Source organism: Musca vetustissima, unplaced genomic scaffold, assembly GCF_032173495.1.
Source record: "Musca vetustissima isolate MV318-11 ecotype Yass unplaced genomic scaffold, APGP_CSIRO_Mvet_v1 utg30452, whole genome shotgun sequence".
Taxonomy (NCBI): domain Eukaryota; kingdom Metazoa; phylum Arthropoda; class Insecta; order Diptera; family Muscidae; genus Musca; species Musca vetustissima.
Genome location: NW_026875448.1, coordinates 46759 through 61542, shown reverse-complemented (window position 1 = coordinate 61542; position 14784 = coordinate 46759). Strand labels below are relative to the sequence as shown.

Genomic DNA, 14784 nt, shown 5'->3' with positions numbered 1-14784 from the left:
AGCAAGGCTAACTGGTAGCTACAGATTACTTTTCTAAAGAAAAATCTTTAGACCAGCTGTGAATATTATTTTTATTAAATTAACAATATTTCTTATAAAAATCCATTTTATCTTAGCTGAATTGGAATTTTTAGCTAAGAAATTTCTGTAAATTATATTAACATTTTAATATCCTTTATGGAAATGTCATTCAGCTTAGCTGAATTTAAATATTTACATGGGGAATCCATAAAACTTTATTTAATAAACAAAATCATATCAATTCAGCTGACTTGAACAATATATTAATACATTAAACATTGCTGATTTTTAATTCTTCTTAATTAGGTATACCGTAATATAGATAATTACGCCTAAACTAAGAAATATTTGTTGAAAAGTTCAATTTAGTACCGCTGAATGTGTAATTTTTTTAAGAAAACTTTCTGAATCCCACTTACATAAAAGTATATTATGATAAAACTGAAATTCAGCTGAGCTGAATTGGAATGTGTATGAAGAAAATAAATGTAACTTTACAAAATATAAATTTTATATTAAGAAAGTGGAATTCAGCTAGACTGAATATATGCCTTTGTGAAGAATGTTTAAGAAAATCAGCTTATATAGTATTTTATGTCCCTAAAACAAAATTCAGCTGAGCTGAATTAAATAATTATGAAAAAATCATATGTTAAATTACTAAATATAAAGTGTATATGAAGAAAATTAAAATTCAGCTTAGCTGAATTGATATTTTTTTGAAGAAATTTTACGAAACCCTTTTTAATTAGTATATTATACCCTCAAAATTTATTTCAGCTGAGCTGAATTAAATAATTATGAAAAAAATCATAAGTTACATTACTAAATATAAAGTGTATATAAAGAAAATTGATATTCAGCTAAGCTGAATTTATGTATTTTTGAAGAAACTTTTGGAAAACCTTTTTAACTAATATTTTATACCTTTAAAATTTAATTCAGCTTTGCTGAATTGGAATATTTTCTCGGAATTTTATTTTTAATAAAACTCATTTTTTTTTGTTTATTAAAAGAAAAATATTATTGATAATTTTTCCTGCCTTAGGTGTAAATTACTAAAAATATATTTTACTAGATCATTTTTACATAGGCGTAGATGTTTAAAAATATATTTTTGTAGGTCCTGCCTAAGGCCTAGATTTTTTAAACATTATTTTTTCCAAGCCCGGCTCTAACATGGATATAAAAATTATGATCTTGAATTTTTATTCTGAATATTTTTTTAAAATATTTTATTTTAATTGAAAACACAAATTTTTATTAATTTTTTCTAAATAATTTTTATTAAAAAGTCAAACATTTATCATCAACATTCATATGTGACCCCAGCGGGCAATTAAAATCTCTACCAAATTCCAAACCATTCCATAACGGACCATTTATGGTCAAACGTTCCACTGTGTGCCGTGCCAAGGGGAAATATTCTGAAGCAGCTGCTGGATCTCGATTACGTCCTGCCGCACATTGCATCTGAGCATAGTTGATAAAAAATAATTGACTATTTGTGAAATCCATACCTGGCAAAGTTTCATATTTCAATTCTTCATTGAGAGCATCCTGATCGTCCAACCATTTCATGTACGCCGAAAAGGCAATACCCACAGCACTGGTGTCCGCCACAAAATCTCTCAACTGGCTACCATTGCGATAAATGTTAGGAGAATTATGTAAATAATTACTTGCCTGTATGCGAAAACATTCTTTGATTTTATTGAATTCATCGTGTATATCGAAATTCCAGGCATTGACCAGGGGTGGGGGATTGTCATGCCAACCCTGTTGATCATAGTGGCGTATTAATTCTCGAGCCATGAGAAAACCCACGGAGGAGAATTTTAGGGACTTAGGATAATTGAGGGAGTAGTAGGGCGGCTGCAAATAAGACCAACTGAATTGCAGCCGTGCTTCGGCATTTGTGGTATAGGTGAAGACCGGCTCGTCGAGGGTCTGTTTTATTGCACCGGGGTAACCACTTAATTGTTGCAGATATTGTTGAGCATTCCTTTCCATCACCGCATCCAATGCCTGCCAATAGCTACGAGGATTATTTTGATATTTCACTTCGAACACCCCTCCATCATTTTGGCTGCGGAATTCTGGTTCCTTCAGTTTCCACGATAGGGTTCGCAATTTAATATCCTTGCGAAAGCTATCATGTAACCAATAGGTATTCGTATCGATACTCTCGCCAAAGGCTTCGCGAACATGTTTGAAAATGTCACGTAAATCATTGAGCACCTCTACTTTGCGGTATTTATTCTGATAGATACCACCCAGGGTGTCGGGGAAAAATTCCAAAGTTTTACGAATACAGTAGAGGTTCCGTTCATTGCTACGTGGCGCCTGGTCCTTTGGTAAGGTAATTTCACTCAAGGCTCTATACATAATGTAATAGGCAAAAGAGGGTGTCAGACCCTTCCTGGCTATGGTGTTCAGATGTTGAAAATATTCTTCATCCCGCAAGTAGAATTCTCGTGGTATCGAATGGCCCTTACCCAAACTGATCTGAACAAAACGATGAAATTCCAAACCGTATTTATTTTCCCAGACACTAACCGATTGCGGATTATTATTCAGATTTTGCATCACACCATGGAAGTTGTTCGGCACGACCATATTGTAGCGTTTGCGGGTTTTATTTAATCCATCACCTCCATTGGGTAGATCCAGCAATTCCCGTTTCTTCATATATTTACACAATTCAAATTCGAAACGCTGAATATCCCCCGCCAAGCGTATGGCATCGGTTTCCTCTAGGTCCAACCAGGACCGCAGATTATCTTTAATTTCCCTTTGAATGTCATTGAAAATTTCATCCTTCTCTTCCATTTCATGGGTGGCCAAATAGCTGCACAAATGCCATGGTAACACCGTCCTCTTGGGCTCCTCTAAAATTGGTATTGGTATGGCCCGACCCACGGTGGTTCGGGGTATGGTAAGGGTGATTAGGATATCTAAATTGTAGCGATGCTTCAATTGTCCGATGACATCAATCCAGCTGTACTGCTTCTCCTGCCAGTGGCTGTCCTTGACATACGGCAATCCTCCATAATATTCCACAAATTTCTTAATAAATTCCCCCTGCTCCCCTGATGAGGCCTGATTGCAGGTTCTATAGAAATGTTTGGCCGATGTATCATCATATTCCGTCGAAGATCTTGGGCCATTTAGAATATTTTGCACTTGCATTAGCAATTGATGATCCATAACATCTTTCATACTCCAACGATCCTGACCTCGCAGCAAAGTGGTATTTTGTGCTTCCCACCATTTGCCGCAACTAAATTCGTAAAAGTCATTACAAGGCTCCTGCTGCAGATTCATAAATTTCAACATTTCCCTGGCCTTGCTCTCATGGAAAGCTCGCAATTGCTGCCTAGCCAATTGCAGGTCATTGTTCTGCTGTTGCTGCTGCTGTTGGGCCTGACTCTGCAATTGTCGTTCTTTTTGGCCATGATGACCTTGACCCAGACTCTGTTCACTGCCCCGAATACGAAGGCTTATTATCAACACGAAACCAAATAAAACCGCATTTGTTTTGAAAACTTTTTGTAACATTTTCACCCGCAGACATTAGAATTGAAACTAAGATGGAATTGTTTTTAGAATTTTGAAAGCTATACGGAATTTCAGATTTTTTTCTCTATGGAGAACGAGAAAAAAACAAATTGTTGATAAGAAATTTATTATGAGCCTGAGGCTTCCGTAATGTAATAATAACAACAAGAGCAGAACAAAAAATTAGTTCAAGTTTAAATTTTTAATCAGCTACAAAAAGTGCAAAAAAATATTTTGAGGAAATAAAAAATACGATTCTCAGGGTTCTATACCTAACCAGAGCTATAAGAGTGGATCCTAATAATATAAGCTTGGATTTTTTAAAAATATTTTTTGGAGATTTAATGGATGCAGGGATTTTTTAAACTCCTAATATAAGCGTGGATTTTTTAAACATTAACCTATAGGCGTGGAATTTTTAAAGTATAACCTATAGGCGTGGATTTTTTAAATCATAACCTGTAGGCATGGATCTTTTAAAGCATAACCTATAGGCGTGGATCTTTTAAAGAATAACCTATAGGCGTGGATCTTTTAAAGCATAACCTATAGGCGTGGATTTTTTAAAGCATAACCTATAGGCGTGGATCTTTTAAAGCATAACCTATAGGCGTGGAACTTTTAAAGCATAACCTATAGGCGTGGAACTTTTAAAGCATAACCTATAGGCGTGCATTTTTTAAAGCATAACCTATAGGCGTGGATCTTTTAAAGCATAACCTATAGGCGTGGAACTTTTAAAGCATAACCTATAGGCGTGATTTTTTCTCTTTTCAATTAAATAAAAAAATTCTCTGCTGGGGTCTAGGATTTGACCGAGGTCTAGCCGTAGAAATCTATTCTTTTAATTTCTCTGATTTTATTTCGATTATCTTAATAAAAATCTACCAGTCAATTGTATGACTCAAAATTTTCACGTATTTCAATCGACAACAACAGCCTTTGCGACCGTCGGGTAGCAGCATCACTTCACTCATACAAAATAAACTTGAACTAAATACATTTTAAAAAAAGAGAAGAATTTATTTTCTTATCGCCAATATAATTGTGAATCCGCCGTCAGATACAACAGTAAATATTACTGAAAAAAAAATTCAACTTTCAGTTTCAAAACAAAATAATTCTGAAAATCAAAATTCAGTATCATTTCGAAAGTCTTCGCGTGAAAATGTTACAAAATTGTCGAATAATGCGGGTGATATTCAGCGGCGTGGTCGCAATCTTGGTGATGATAAGCATGATCGACCAATGTCTGGGCCAAGGTTATAATCGGAACTATCGCAGTCAACAGACGGTGAATCGTCATAGTATGAATTATCAAAATGCTCCAGGATTTGTGCCAGGTGGTGGTGGAGGAGGAGGAGGTGTGGGCATGGCTGCCGGTGGTGCCAATATTGTTGGTGGCTTGTCCCACTTGCAGAGTGCTACAGAACGCCGTTACACAGGTGGAGAAATGCTCAAATTTATGAATTTGGAACAAGACCCTTGTGCGGATTTTTATGATTATGCCTGTGGTAATTGGTTGCAGGTGCAAAATATGACAGATGTCCAAGAGGGCGAATTGATTACACTGCCCAGTCTTTTGGAACGGAAAGTGGTACACCAACTGCAAAGGCGCTTGGATAACCCCGCGGTAAATCCTCACCCAGTGGTGAATAAATTTTATAGAACCTGTCTTTCGACCAATTGGAATGAGGAAAAATTATTTATAAAACGATTTGTGGCCAATTACGGTGGACTGCCGGACATAAAGGATACATGGCGGGAACGTTCCTACCAGTGGATTGAAATTTTGGCACGTTTGAAATTGGATTATAATTTGGATATCTTGATTGCATTTTCCACGGCCCCCAACACAGGACGTCCCGTGGTGAGGGAACCTTCAAGCACCATAATGCCAGCGGAATTGTGTAACGCTGAGGCCTCACCACAAATTGATGAAGAGGATGACATATTCGAAACAATACAAATGGAAATCAAAGAGAAATTACAATTGTGGTTTAATTTTGCGGAGGCTGATGCCACCCGCCTGGCTGGAGATATTCAACGCTTCGAATTTGATTTGTGTAAATTCATGAGGAAAGATGATATACTCGAAGTGAATAATGGCAATGGCGAGGAGGTAGAAGAAGTTGAGACTGATGTTCGAGTGCCATTGGAAAATCCCACAAATTATGGTGCCAATAAAACACCCCGCAGGCTGGGACGCTCACCTCAGGCCCATCACTTTCGAAGAAATCAAAAACTAATGGAACTGGAAAGTAATCAGAAATTAATAAATTTTGTTCAGCTGTGTATGGGCCAGCCACAGGGCCAGGGTCGCACCGATTTCGAAATCCATAACCCTGAATATTTACAATATTTGACAAGTATAAGTGGACGCAAACCTTCATTTGCCAACTATATCATTTATCGAGCCCTCTCGGAAATAACACTACCCCAAATCGATCGTAAACCCTATTGTGTTCGTAAGGTTATGCAGGTATTTCCCGAATATATGGGTAATCTATATCAAATGACAATTCCAGCTCAAATGCGGGAATATGTTAAACAGGATGTGGTGAGCATTTTTCGTGATATAAAAGAGGCAATACCAAGATCGTTACGTAAAAATATTGACACCCTGCAAATAAGTGAGCCTACGTATCAGGTTGGCGGTGTAGAACCGAACAGCTATACAGCAATTAAAACAAATGGAAATTATTGGGATATTTTAAAATCGATAACAATTAGCAATGCCCTGCAACAGCAGGCTCTCCTCACACCCGGGCCTCAACGGGGACGTCAGGCCCAACAGGCGATGTTAGCCTCCAACATTGTTCAAGCTTTTGACACCCACATGGCCAGTAATGAGAAAACCTTACAATTTGGTTGGGGCTTGCTACAGCCACCCTTCTATTCCTACAATTATCCAAAATCGCTAAAATATTCCTCTCTAGGATATACGATAGCTCGGGTTTTGATCAAACACTACATTGATGAGCAATTTTCACCGGACAAAAGCCATCAGCCTTTTACATCATCCCACTTCGATGACCTCCTCAGCCAACAACGGGAATGTTTCCGATCCCAAGTGAGCAGTTATTTCTTCAATACCCCCGAAGTATTTCGTAATGCCAGTCAATTGAAAGATTTTATGGCAGATTCTACTGCGCTAAGCATAGCCTTTGTGGCCTATAATAATTGGCTCGATAAACAAGATGTCGGTAATGCCGATCTGAAATTTGAAACCTTACCGAAAATGAATTTCAGCAACACCCAATTGTTTTTTGTGAATTTTGCTCAAATGCGTTGTGCAGATCGATATTCGAAGGAACCCGCCGCTGAGCCATCACAGTGTTGTCCGCTGGATTTACACACTCCAGAACGGCTGAATATCAATGGTCCGCTCAGTAATGATGAAGAATTTGGTTTGGATTTTAATTGCCCAATTGGTGCCGATATGAATCTGGCGGATAAATGTTCGATTTTGGAAAGCGATTTCCGTAGGAATTTTTAGTTAGATTTTTTAGATTAATTATTTAACAATAAATTAAAATTAGAAAAATTAAAATAAAAATTTATTAAAATATATTAAAAACAGTACGACCTTAAAAATATTTTTTTAAATCCACGCATACATAGAACCTTCAACTTATATATTACACTCTCATAGGGAGACTTAAAAAACATTTAAATCGACGCTTTGTCAGTTAGGGGACGTAGGGGATGATAGATACCAAGCAACGGCCCTGATTGGCTTTAACATGGCGAAGCCCAGGCTTATCTTGGTCCCTCATTCATCTCAACTGTGGACACTGACCTCCCCGCGGTGTCACCTGGGGTAACTATGGTCATCATCCCTTGTTCCGCGAGTTCACCCATAAGAACTATAAAATAATGGGTTGAGGCTTCGGGTTAGTGGCCACAATCGGAAAACCCCTCTTACTATGAAAATGCAACGAAAACGAAAACCAAACCCCCCAATGTTGACGACCCCCACGACCTGCGAATCTGCACTTGGAATGTGTGCACGTTGTATAGAACAAGCGCAGTTTTCGCCTTAGCCTTAGTCAATAATACGACTTAAAGGAAATGCGATGGAAAGGGACTGGCGTATATAAATCAGATGATTACACCCTGTATTACAGCTGCCATGAAAGGAGACGTGAATTTGGCTGCGGATTTATGGTTAATAGGAGAATAAAAGACCTCGTCTCCAGATTCACTCCAGTAGATGAGCGAATTGCTATAATCCGTATAAAAGCGAAGTTCTTCTACATCAGTCTTATTTGCGTCCATACTCCAACAGAAGACAAAGATGAACAGACCAAAGAACTTTTTTTTATAAGCGCCTAGAAATTGCATATGACCGCTGCTCTGGCCATGACAGGAGATTTTAATGCAAAAAATCGGAAGGGAAAATATTTTTTGCCCCACTGTCGGAAAATTCAGCCTCCACAAAGAAACATTCGACAACGACATTAGGTTTATTAAATTCGCGGCAGCAAACCACATGGTAGTTAGCAGCACCAGATTCTGGGTATACACAAGGCCACCTGGATTTCTCCTGATCAAGCAACGAGAAATCAAATTGACCATGTTGTGAAGGGAAGCATTCGTCCAATGTTTTAGACATTCGATCGATACGAGGAGCGAATATCGATTCGGACCATTACCTTGTAGCACCCGTCTTAAAGGTGCGGTATAATGTAACACGGAAATTCGACGTCGAAAAGCTGCAAACACAACAGGTAGCCCAGGCCTACTCCGCTCAACTTACCCACCTGCTTTGGTATCAAATAGCAACGGTGAAGAAGATACGCCAGAACCAACACGATATGACGGTATAGAATACCATCTAGCCAAGATGAGGCAAGAATAGCAATCAATTGGCTGATGGTATACAAGCCGAACTAGTCAAGACGAGAAACCTTAGTCAAAACCAAACTTACATGGCAACCCTATCCTAAAATAAAATAATTGATAAGAACAAACTCGCTCTTTGGGTTTTTTCATTGTATTGTCATCACATGTCTAATGCAGTGTGACATCAAAATCGTTTTGTTCCACATTTCCCTATTGATGGGCCACAGCATTAATTTCTTATCAGTGGCCGGAAAAAATAAAACAACAACAATAAAAATGCGATTTAATTTTATTTTCAATAAATTATACACTTATCCGCCACATTCATTTCACTTCCTATGGGACAGTGAAATTCCCGTGAAAATTCTATAAAATTTGTCAAGGGACCATTTACCTGATACCTTGCAAGGCTATGTTTACTATACGGGCTAATACGTTGATATTTCAGCGGATCCAATTTCTTCGGTTTCTTACGTGACTCACAATGGGCCTGGGCAAAACCAATGAAAAACAATTGGGTATTGGTAAAATCCAATTCGGGTAAAGTCTCCTTGGAAAGCATTTCATGATCGTTGCTGGGATTTTTATAGAACAGCCAATCCAAATAGGCATTGAAGGCGGTGCTGAGGCCGACACTCTGTGCTACCAAACGCCTTATTTTGGTGGCATTCTGAAAACCGAATGGGTCATTGTAAAGGTAATTTCCTATTTGTTCGGTAAAACAATTGGCCTGTTTGTAATATTCCACAGCGGTGTGGGTATCCCAAATTTTGTGATCTGGATTATCGGCTGTCCAACCGAGATCATCGAAACCGGTAGCTAAGGTTTGAGCCAGCTTCTGGCCAATCATGGCATAACGCATGCCATGCGGCAGGGCTGCCTGGTAGTAGGGAGCCTGTAGCACCCCCCAGCCAATATCGATGCGTTGATGATAGGACCGGTAGACCATTCGGGTTTCGTAGGCCTGAACTTCATCTGTAGGCATGGGTTTTTCGGCAGAAAATAAACGATTCACTTCATGGGCCCTCACCTCACCCATTATCAGGCGTAGATTTTTCCAAAAATCATTGCGAACAAATTCCAAATTGAGAGAGAACTTTTCATAGTTTGGGAATTGCAACGACAACTGGGATAATCGTTTCTTACCCAAGCGGCGGGTGCTCTCCTCAATCCATTCCTTGTTCAATGACTCCTCCATGATTTTCTTCAGCTGTTCGAACACCCTATTCAACTTATGCTGATCCATGGTATTGGCATATTTCCGATAATAGATATCACCCAATACCTTGGGAAAATATTTCTTAACCACCTGCAGGCAGTAGGCGGGACGATTGCGTGGTGTATCATTCAGCGGAAAATTGAAGTAGGTCAAGGCCCGATACATAATATAATTGGCCACAACCGTCTTGTTGTATTCCTCTGTCTCCTCGATGACATGGATCAATTGTTCAAAATATTTCGGACTTTTCATAAAGACCGGTTTGGTAACACCCACCCCGAAGCTGTTCGAAACAATGGCATTGAAATCCAAGGTGTTGTTGAATTGCTGAGTGAAATTATTCAAAGTTTTGCGTTCATAATTTTTGGTACGATTCTCCGGTTTAAGGCTACCAATGAATTCTTCCTCCTCCTCTGCACTGGAATGGATATACATAGCCTTGCACAGATCATGTTCAAAGGTGACCATATCGGCGGCCACATGCAGGGCATCTTCCTTTTTCATTGACAACCATAAACGTAGATTATCCGCCACTTCTTGTTCCACCATATCATATGCCTTATCGGTGACATCGATCAGCTGGGAGGTCTTGGCATTGCACAAGGAGCGGGGTATCATTGTCGAGGGTTCCTGCATGTACAAACTGTTCTCCTCCATGGTTTGATAATTATTATCCACATCCATGCCGATGAGGATACTTAGGCCATAATTATAACGCAATATGGCCACAACATGTTGCCAATCATAATTGTGATGATGGGCCAACCAATTCGAACCCGGTATGGCCGGAAAGCCGCCATTGCTCTTAATAAAATCACTTAGAAATGCCTGGTGCGATGCCTCACCCTGACGGGCGTCCAAACAGCTTTTATAGAACACCTTTACCCTGCGGGCAGCAGCACTATCCTCCAGGGTGACATTTTCATCCAGTAAATTGTGTAGATCCTCCTCGATTTTCTCCTCCAAAATGGTCTTGATTGTCTGGCCATCTTCCTTACCCGCCGGTGGCAAATGATACTTGGGCCAATTGCCACAGGCATATTCATAGAAATCCTCACATGGATTAACACTTAAATTCATATATTGCAGAACTTCGCGACTTTTGGCGGCTCGTATTGCCTCCTCCTGTTTGTAAATGGGAAATGTTGTTGTTTCACCACAGACCACAGTCCATTTAGATGTCGACGTTGACATCCACAATAGTATGATTTGAACACTATTGAGTAGGTGTGTCCAGCGGAATGTAACACCCATTACGTCTTTATTCGTCACCACCACTTCACACCAAGAGAGCTTTAAAACTGAATCACTAAGAGTCGGATTTTATTTTGAATTTGTTTACAAAATTCAATTTTTTATTGCAAAAGCTTTTATGTGTTTATGGATGGGTGTATGTGTGTGTGTGAGTGTAATCATCTATGGGTCCATCATATCTCATTAGCTGAGAATAGAGTTGCCAAATGTTGTTAATTAAATAATTCTAAAGGGAATGACTGATTGGGATATTTTTTAAAGAAATATTTTCTAGGTCCTTAACAAAGGTTTTTAAAAATCTATGCTTATAACAGGTCCTTTAAAAATATTTAAAAAAAAATCTACAAACATAGCAGGTCTTTTAAAAAAATGTATTTTAAAATCTACGCTTAAAGCAGGTCTTCAAAAATTTTTTTTTTTAAAAAATCTACGTTTATGGCAGTTCCTTACAAAAAATAATTTTAAGGACCTTATAAAAAATATTTTTTAAATGCTGAACATATTCTTCATATTCTGCTGTCCGTACTTCAATATGTTTACTCTTTCAGTATGTTTATCGGCTGCTTCTCTGTCTTTTTTAACACTTCACTTTTCTTCACAGCCAGCCTCCCTGCCTACCCCCCATCCTCTTCTTGGTCATATACTTATTTTCAACTAAATCTTTTGATAAGCAATTCGAAATCATTTAAAAACTATTTTGAGATTCCATACTATATCCCCCACCCTCTTTCAAGAAGAAGGGTTCACTCCGGGGTTATCACTCCGTAGCAGCAGCATAATCTTCAATAATTACAAATTCACATTTTTCAAATATTTTGAGCATTTTATTTCTAAAAAATATTACAAAAAAACTACATTAAAATAGATTCCTAATTTTAATATAAAAATCTCTTTTGTTCGGGATTCATTTTATTACCCAACTCACATTGATATTCTCGGGCGAAATCATTGAAATTGGCCAAGGCACCAATGACACGCCACATCTCCGGCAAATCATCAAATTCCGCTATATCCTCGGAATAATCGGCACACCATGTCTGGGCAAAGGCTATAAAGAATAATTGATTTTGACCATATTGCTCCATGAGAGGTAGCTTCTCTTGCTCCACCACATCACTGTTGGCGATGTTTTTCCACCATTGTTGATATGCCTTATAGGCAATGATGAGGGCACCATTATCTGCCACATAGGTATTGATTAGCTTCTTATCTTCCGTTTGCATCCATTTGGGGAATTTATACTCCTTGTATTGTTCCAAAAACCATTGGGCACGATTGTCGTATTCCTTTTCAGAGAGAATATCCCACCAAGCCTTAGGGTAGCCATGTTTATCATATTTCCTTCCCTGGAAATCAAATCCCTTGAGCATTTGTTGAGCTAGCAGGTAGCCCAAGGTACCATAGAGTATGGAATGGGGATAGGATGGATCCCATAGGAAACGAACTTGTAAAAATTCCACTGGGATATGGATTTTATTGGTTTCGTACTGATAGTTGGGTAGGGTATATTTCGGTTTGGGTTCCTGAGGCCGCTCATAGAGTTGTGCCAAATTTAAACCCGTCTTCCACTGCCAAATGGCAATGAGATTTTGATAGTAATTTGTGCGGCGTATAAACAGCTTTAGCATCTGTTCGGCATGTTGAGAATCTTGGCTGGCAATTTGCAATTCCATGGCTTCCAATTTTTCGGTGATTTTCTGTTTGGTTTCAGCGCCAATCCATGTAAGGCGCTGGGAGTTGTGGATCTCTGAACGGAATGTCTTTCGAATATCCTTCCACACCGATTGCAGTTCATTGATCATCTGCATGGTGTGATAGTTACGCAAATACATGCTTTCCAGGGCGTCGGGGAAATATTCCATAACTTTGCCAACACAATATTGCGAATCTTTGGCCAGTTTGGCACGGGGCAATTCAAACTTCTCCAAAACCTTCCACATGGTGTAGTTGGCAATGGTCAGCTTGGGAGTTGTCTTAATAACATCCATCAACGTGGAGAAATAATCCTCGGGGGACTCATACACCTGGGCATAGATGGTTTGATTGAATATCAAATTCAGATAACGATTTATATCCACATAACTGCCATAGGCTGCCTTCAAATCGGCCGTGTAACGCAGACGTGTTGCCTGTTCAACGGTCAAACCCTTGTTATTGGGCAAACCCTCGGCCAAACGTTTCTCCACAGCCAATACCTGTTGCGACACCTCCGCAGCCCATTCCTCTGGCATATCGGGGAAATAACGTCTCAGCTGATTCTCTATCGATGAGGCATAGGCCACACGTAAACTTTCCTTATCCTCTTGCAAATACGAATCACGATCCAAATACATTTTCGGTGCACCGACCATGATGCGATTCAAATCCTTTTCCACAAAATCGGTTACGATTTTCATGCCAATCAAAATGTCCACACCCAATTTGCGACGCATATTCGCGACCACAGCCAACCAATCGTAACGGGATTCATACCAATTGGCATTGGTGACAATGGGCCAGCCACCAGCCAAATCGGCCACCTTGACAATATGCTCCAAACCGTCATTGTCCAATCGCCCTGTTTCCTTACACGATTGATAGAAATCTTTCAGCTTGTGATCAATACCCGAATCACTTTTACTTTCAATCGATAACATTTCCGAACATTTTTTACTATACAGTTCGGCTAGCTGGCCCAAATGGGAACTTTTGCCACGAGCAGGGGCGGGATTTAAATGCGCCCAACGACCACAGGCAAATTTATAGAAATTTTGACATGGCGGTTTATTTTCATTCAAAAAGGCTTTCATTTCGGATCCTTTGGCCAACCGCAGTAGTTCGGAGGTATAGTTTTGTTGTATCGGTATCGCCGAGACATTTTCTAATACACTAAATGTCACCAGGCCAGCTAATAGCAGAAGAATTTTATGGAAATTCTCCATTTTGTTGGTGTTATTTTTTTCTGATTCGGGTTCAGAAGTATGTTCTTTACGCGTTGCCTAACTAAAATAAACTGAAATTTTTATACTTGAATATTTTCTAAAATCTCAATTTCTTATCTCATTTGGAATTGTTTTTGTAGTTGTTTATGGTTTGATTGTTTTTGTTGTTGTTGTTGTTTTGTCATTCATTCATTCAGTTTAGTATGTCATTGAGTAGTCTTTATTTGTTTCGGAACTTGGTTAATTAATCGAATATTTGAAATACGAGGGTAGTTTGGATTAGAGTGGGAACACAAAAAAAATGTAACAAAAATATAAATTTATGTTTTAGACATCGACGATACATAATATATACATTTAAGATAAAATGAACATTTTACATATTGACTTTTTAGAGAACGTATATAGTCCATTCAGGCCTTTTGGATAACTTAGATACTTTTTGCAGACATTATGGATAACGTAGATACATTATCCACGCCTTTTTGGATAACGTAGATACTTTATCTATGTATTCTGGTAAACATAGATACGTTATCCACGCCTTTTTGGATAACGTAGATACTTTATCTATGTATTCTGGTAAACATAGATACGTTATCCACGCCTTTTTGGATAGCTCAGACACTTTATCTATGTATTCTGGTTAACATAGATACATTATCCACGCTTTTTTGGATAACGTAGATACATTACCAACGCCTTTGGATAACATAGATACTTTATATATGTATTCTGGTTAACATAGATGCATTATCCATGCCTTTTTGGATAACGTAGATACATTATCCACGCCTTTGGATAACTTTGACACTTTATCTATGTATTCTGGTTAACATAGATACATTATCCACGCCTTTTTGGATAACGTAGATACATTACCAACGCCTTTGGATAGCTCAGATACTTTATCTATGTATTCTGGTTAACATAGATGCATTATCCACGCCTTTTTGGATA

The 14784-nt window shown here is 38.6% G+C and overlaps 4 protein-coding genes across 4 annotated transcripts; 1 reads left to right on the top strand and 3 right to left on the bottom strand.

Annotated features, from left to right (window-relative positions):
* Positions 1–1308: 1308 nt before the first annotated feature.
* Positions 1309–3582, bottom strand: LOC133337942 (neprilysin-4-like). The gene has a single exon (XM_061546143.1). The coding sequence runs from the start codon at positions 3580–3582 to the stop codon at positions 1309–1311; it is 2274 nt and encodes a 757-aa protein (XP_061402127.1).
* A 1189-nt stretch (positions 3583–4771) lies between these two features.
* LOC133337941 (endothelin-converting enzyme homolog) lies at positions 4772–7081 on the top strand. The gene has a single exon (XM_061546142.1). The coding sequence runs from the start codon at positions 4772–4774 to the stop codon at positions 7079–7081; it is 2310 nt and encodes a 769-aa protein (XP_061402126.1).
* Positions 7082–8725: 1644 nt separating this feature from the next.
* Positions 8726–10903, bottom strand: LOC133337940 (neprilysin-4). The gene has a single exon (XM_061546141.1). The coding sequence runs from the start codon at positions 10901–10903 to the stop codon at positions 8726–8728; it is 2178 nt and encodes a 725-aa protein (XP_061402125.1).
* An 875-nt stretch (positions 10904–11778) lies between these two features.
* On the bottom strand, positions 11779–13824 carry LOC133337939 (phosphate-regulating neutral endopeptidase PHEX). Its single transcript, XM_061546140.1, has one exon. It carries the CDS (start codon positions 13822–13824, stop codon positions 11779–11781), a length of 2046 nt encoding a protein of 681 aa, XP_061402124.1.
* Between the last annotated feature and the right edge of the window lie 960 nt (positions 13825–14784).

Bases quoted from the DNA above. Each gene is read 5' to 3' on its own strand.
- LOC133337942 (XM_061546143.1), bottom strand. From the start codon at position 3,582: ATGTTACAAAAAGTTTTCAAAACAAATGCGGTTTTATTTGGTTTCGTG.
- LOC133337941 (XM_061546142.1), top strand. From the start codon at position 4,772: ATGCGGGTGATATTCAGCGGCGTGGTCGCAATCTTGGTGATGATAAGC.
- LOC133337940 (XM_061546141.1), bottom strand. From the start codon at position 10,903: ATGGGTGTTACATTCCGCTGGACACACCTACTCAATAGTGTTCAAATC.
- LOC133337939 (XM_061546140.1), bottom strand. From the start codon at position 13,824: ATGGAGAATTTCCATAAAATTCTTCTGCTATTAGCTGGCCTGGTGACA.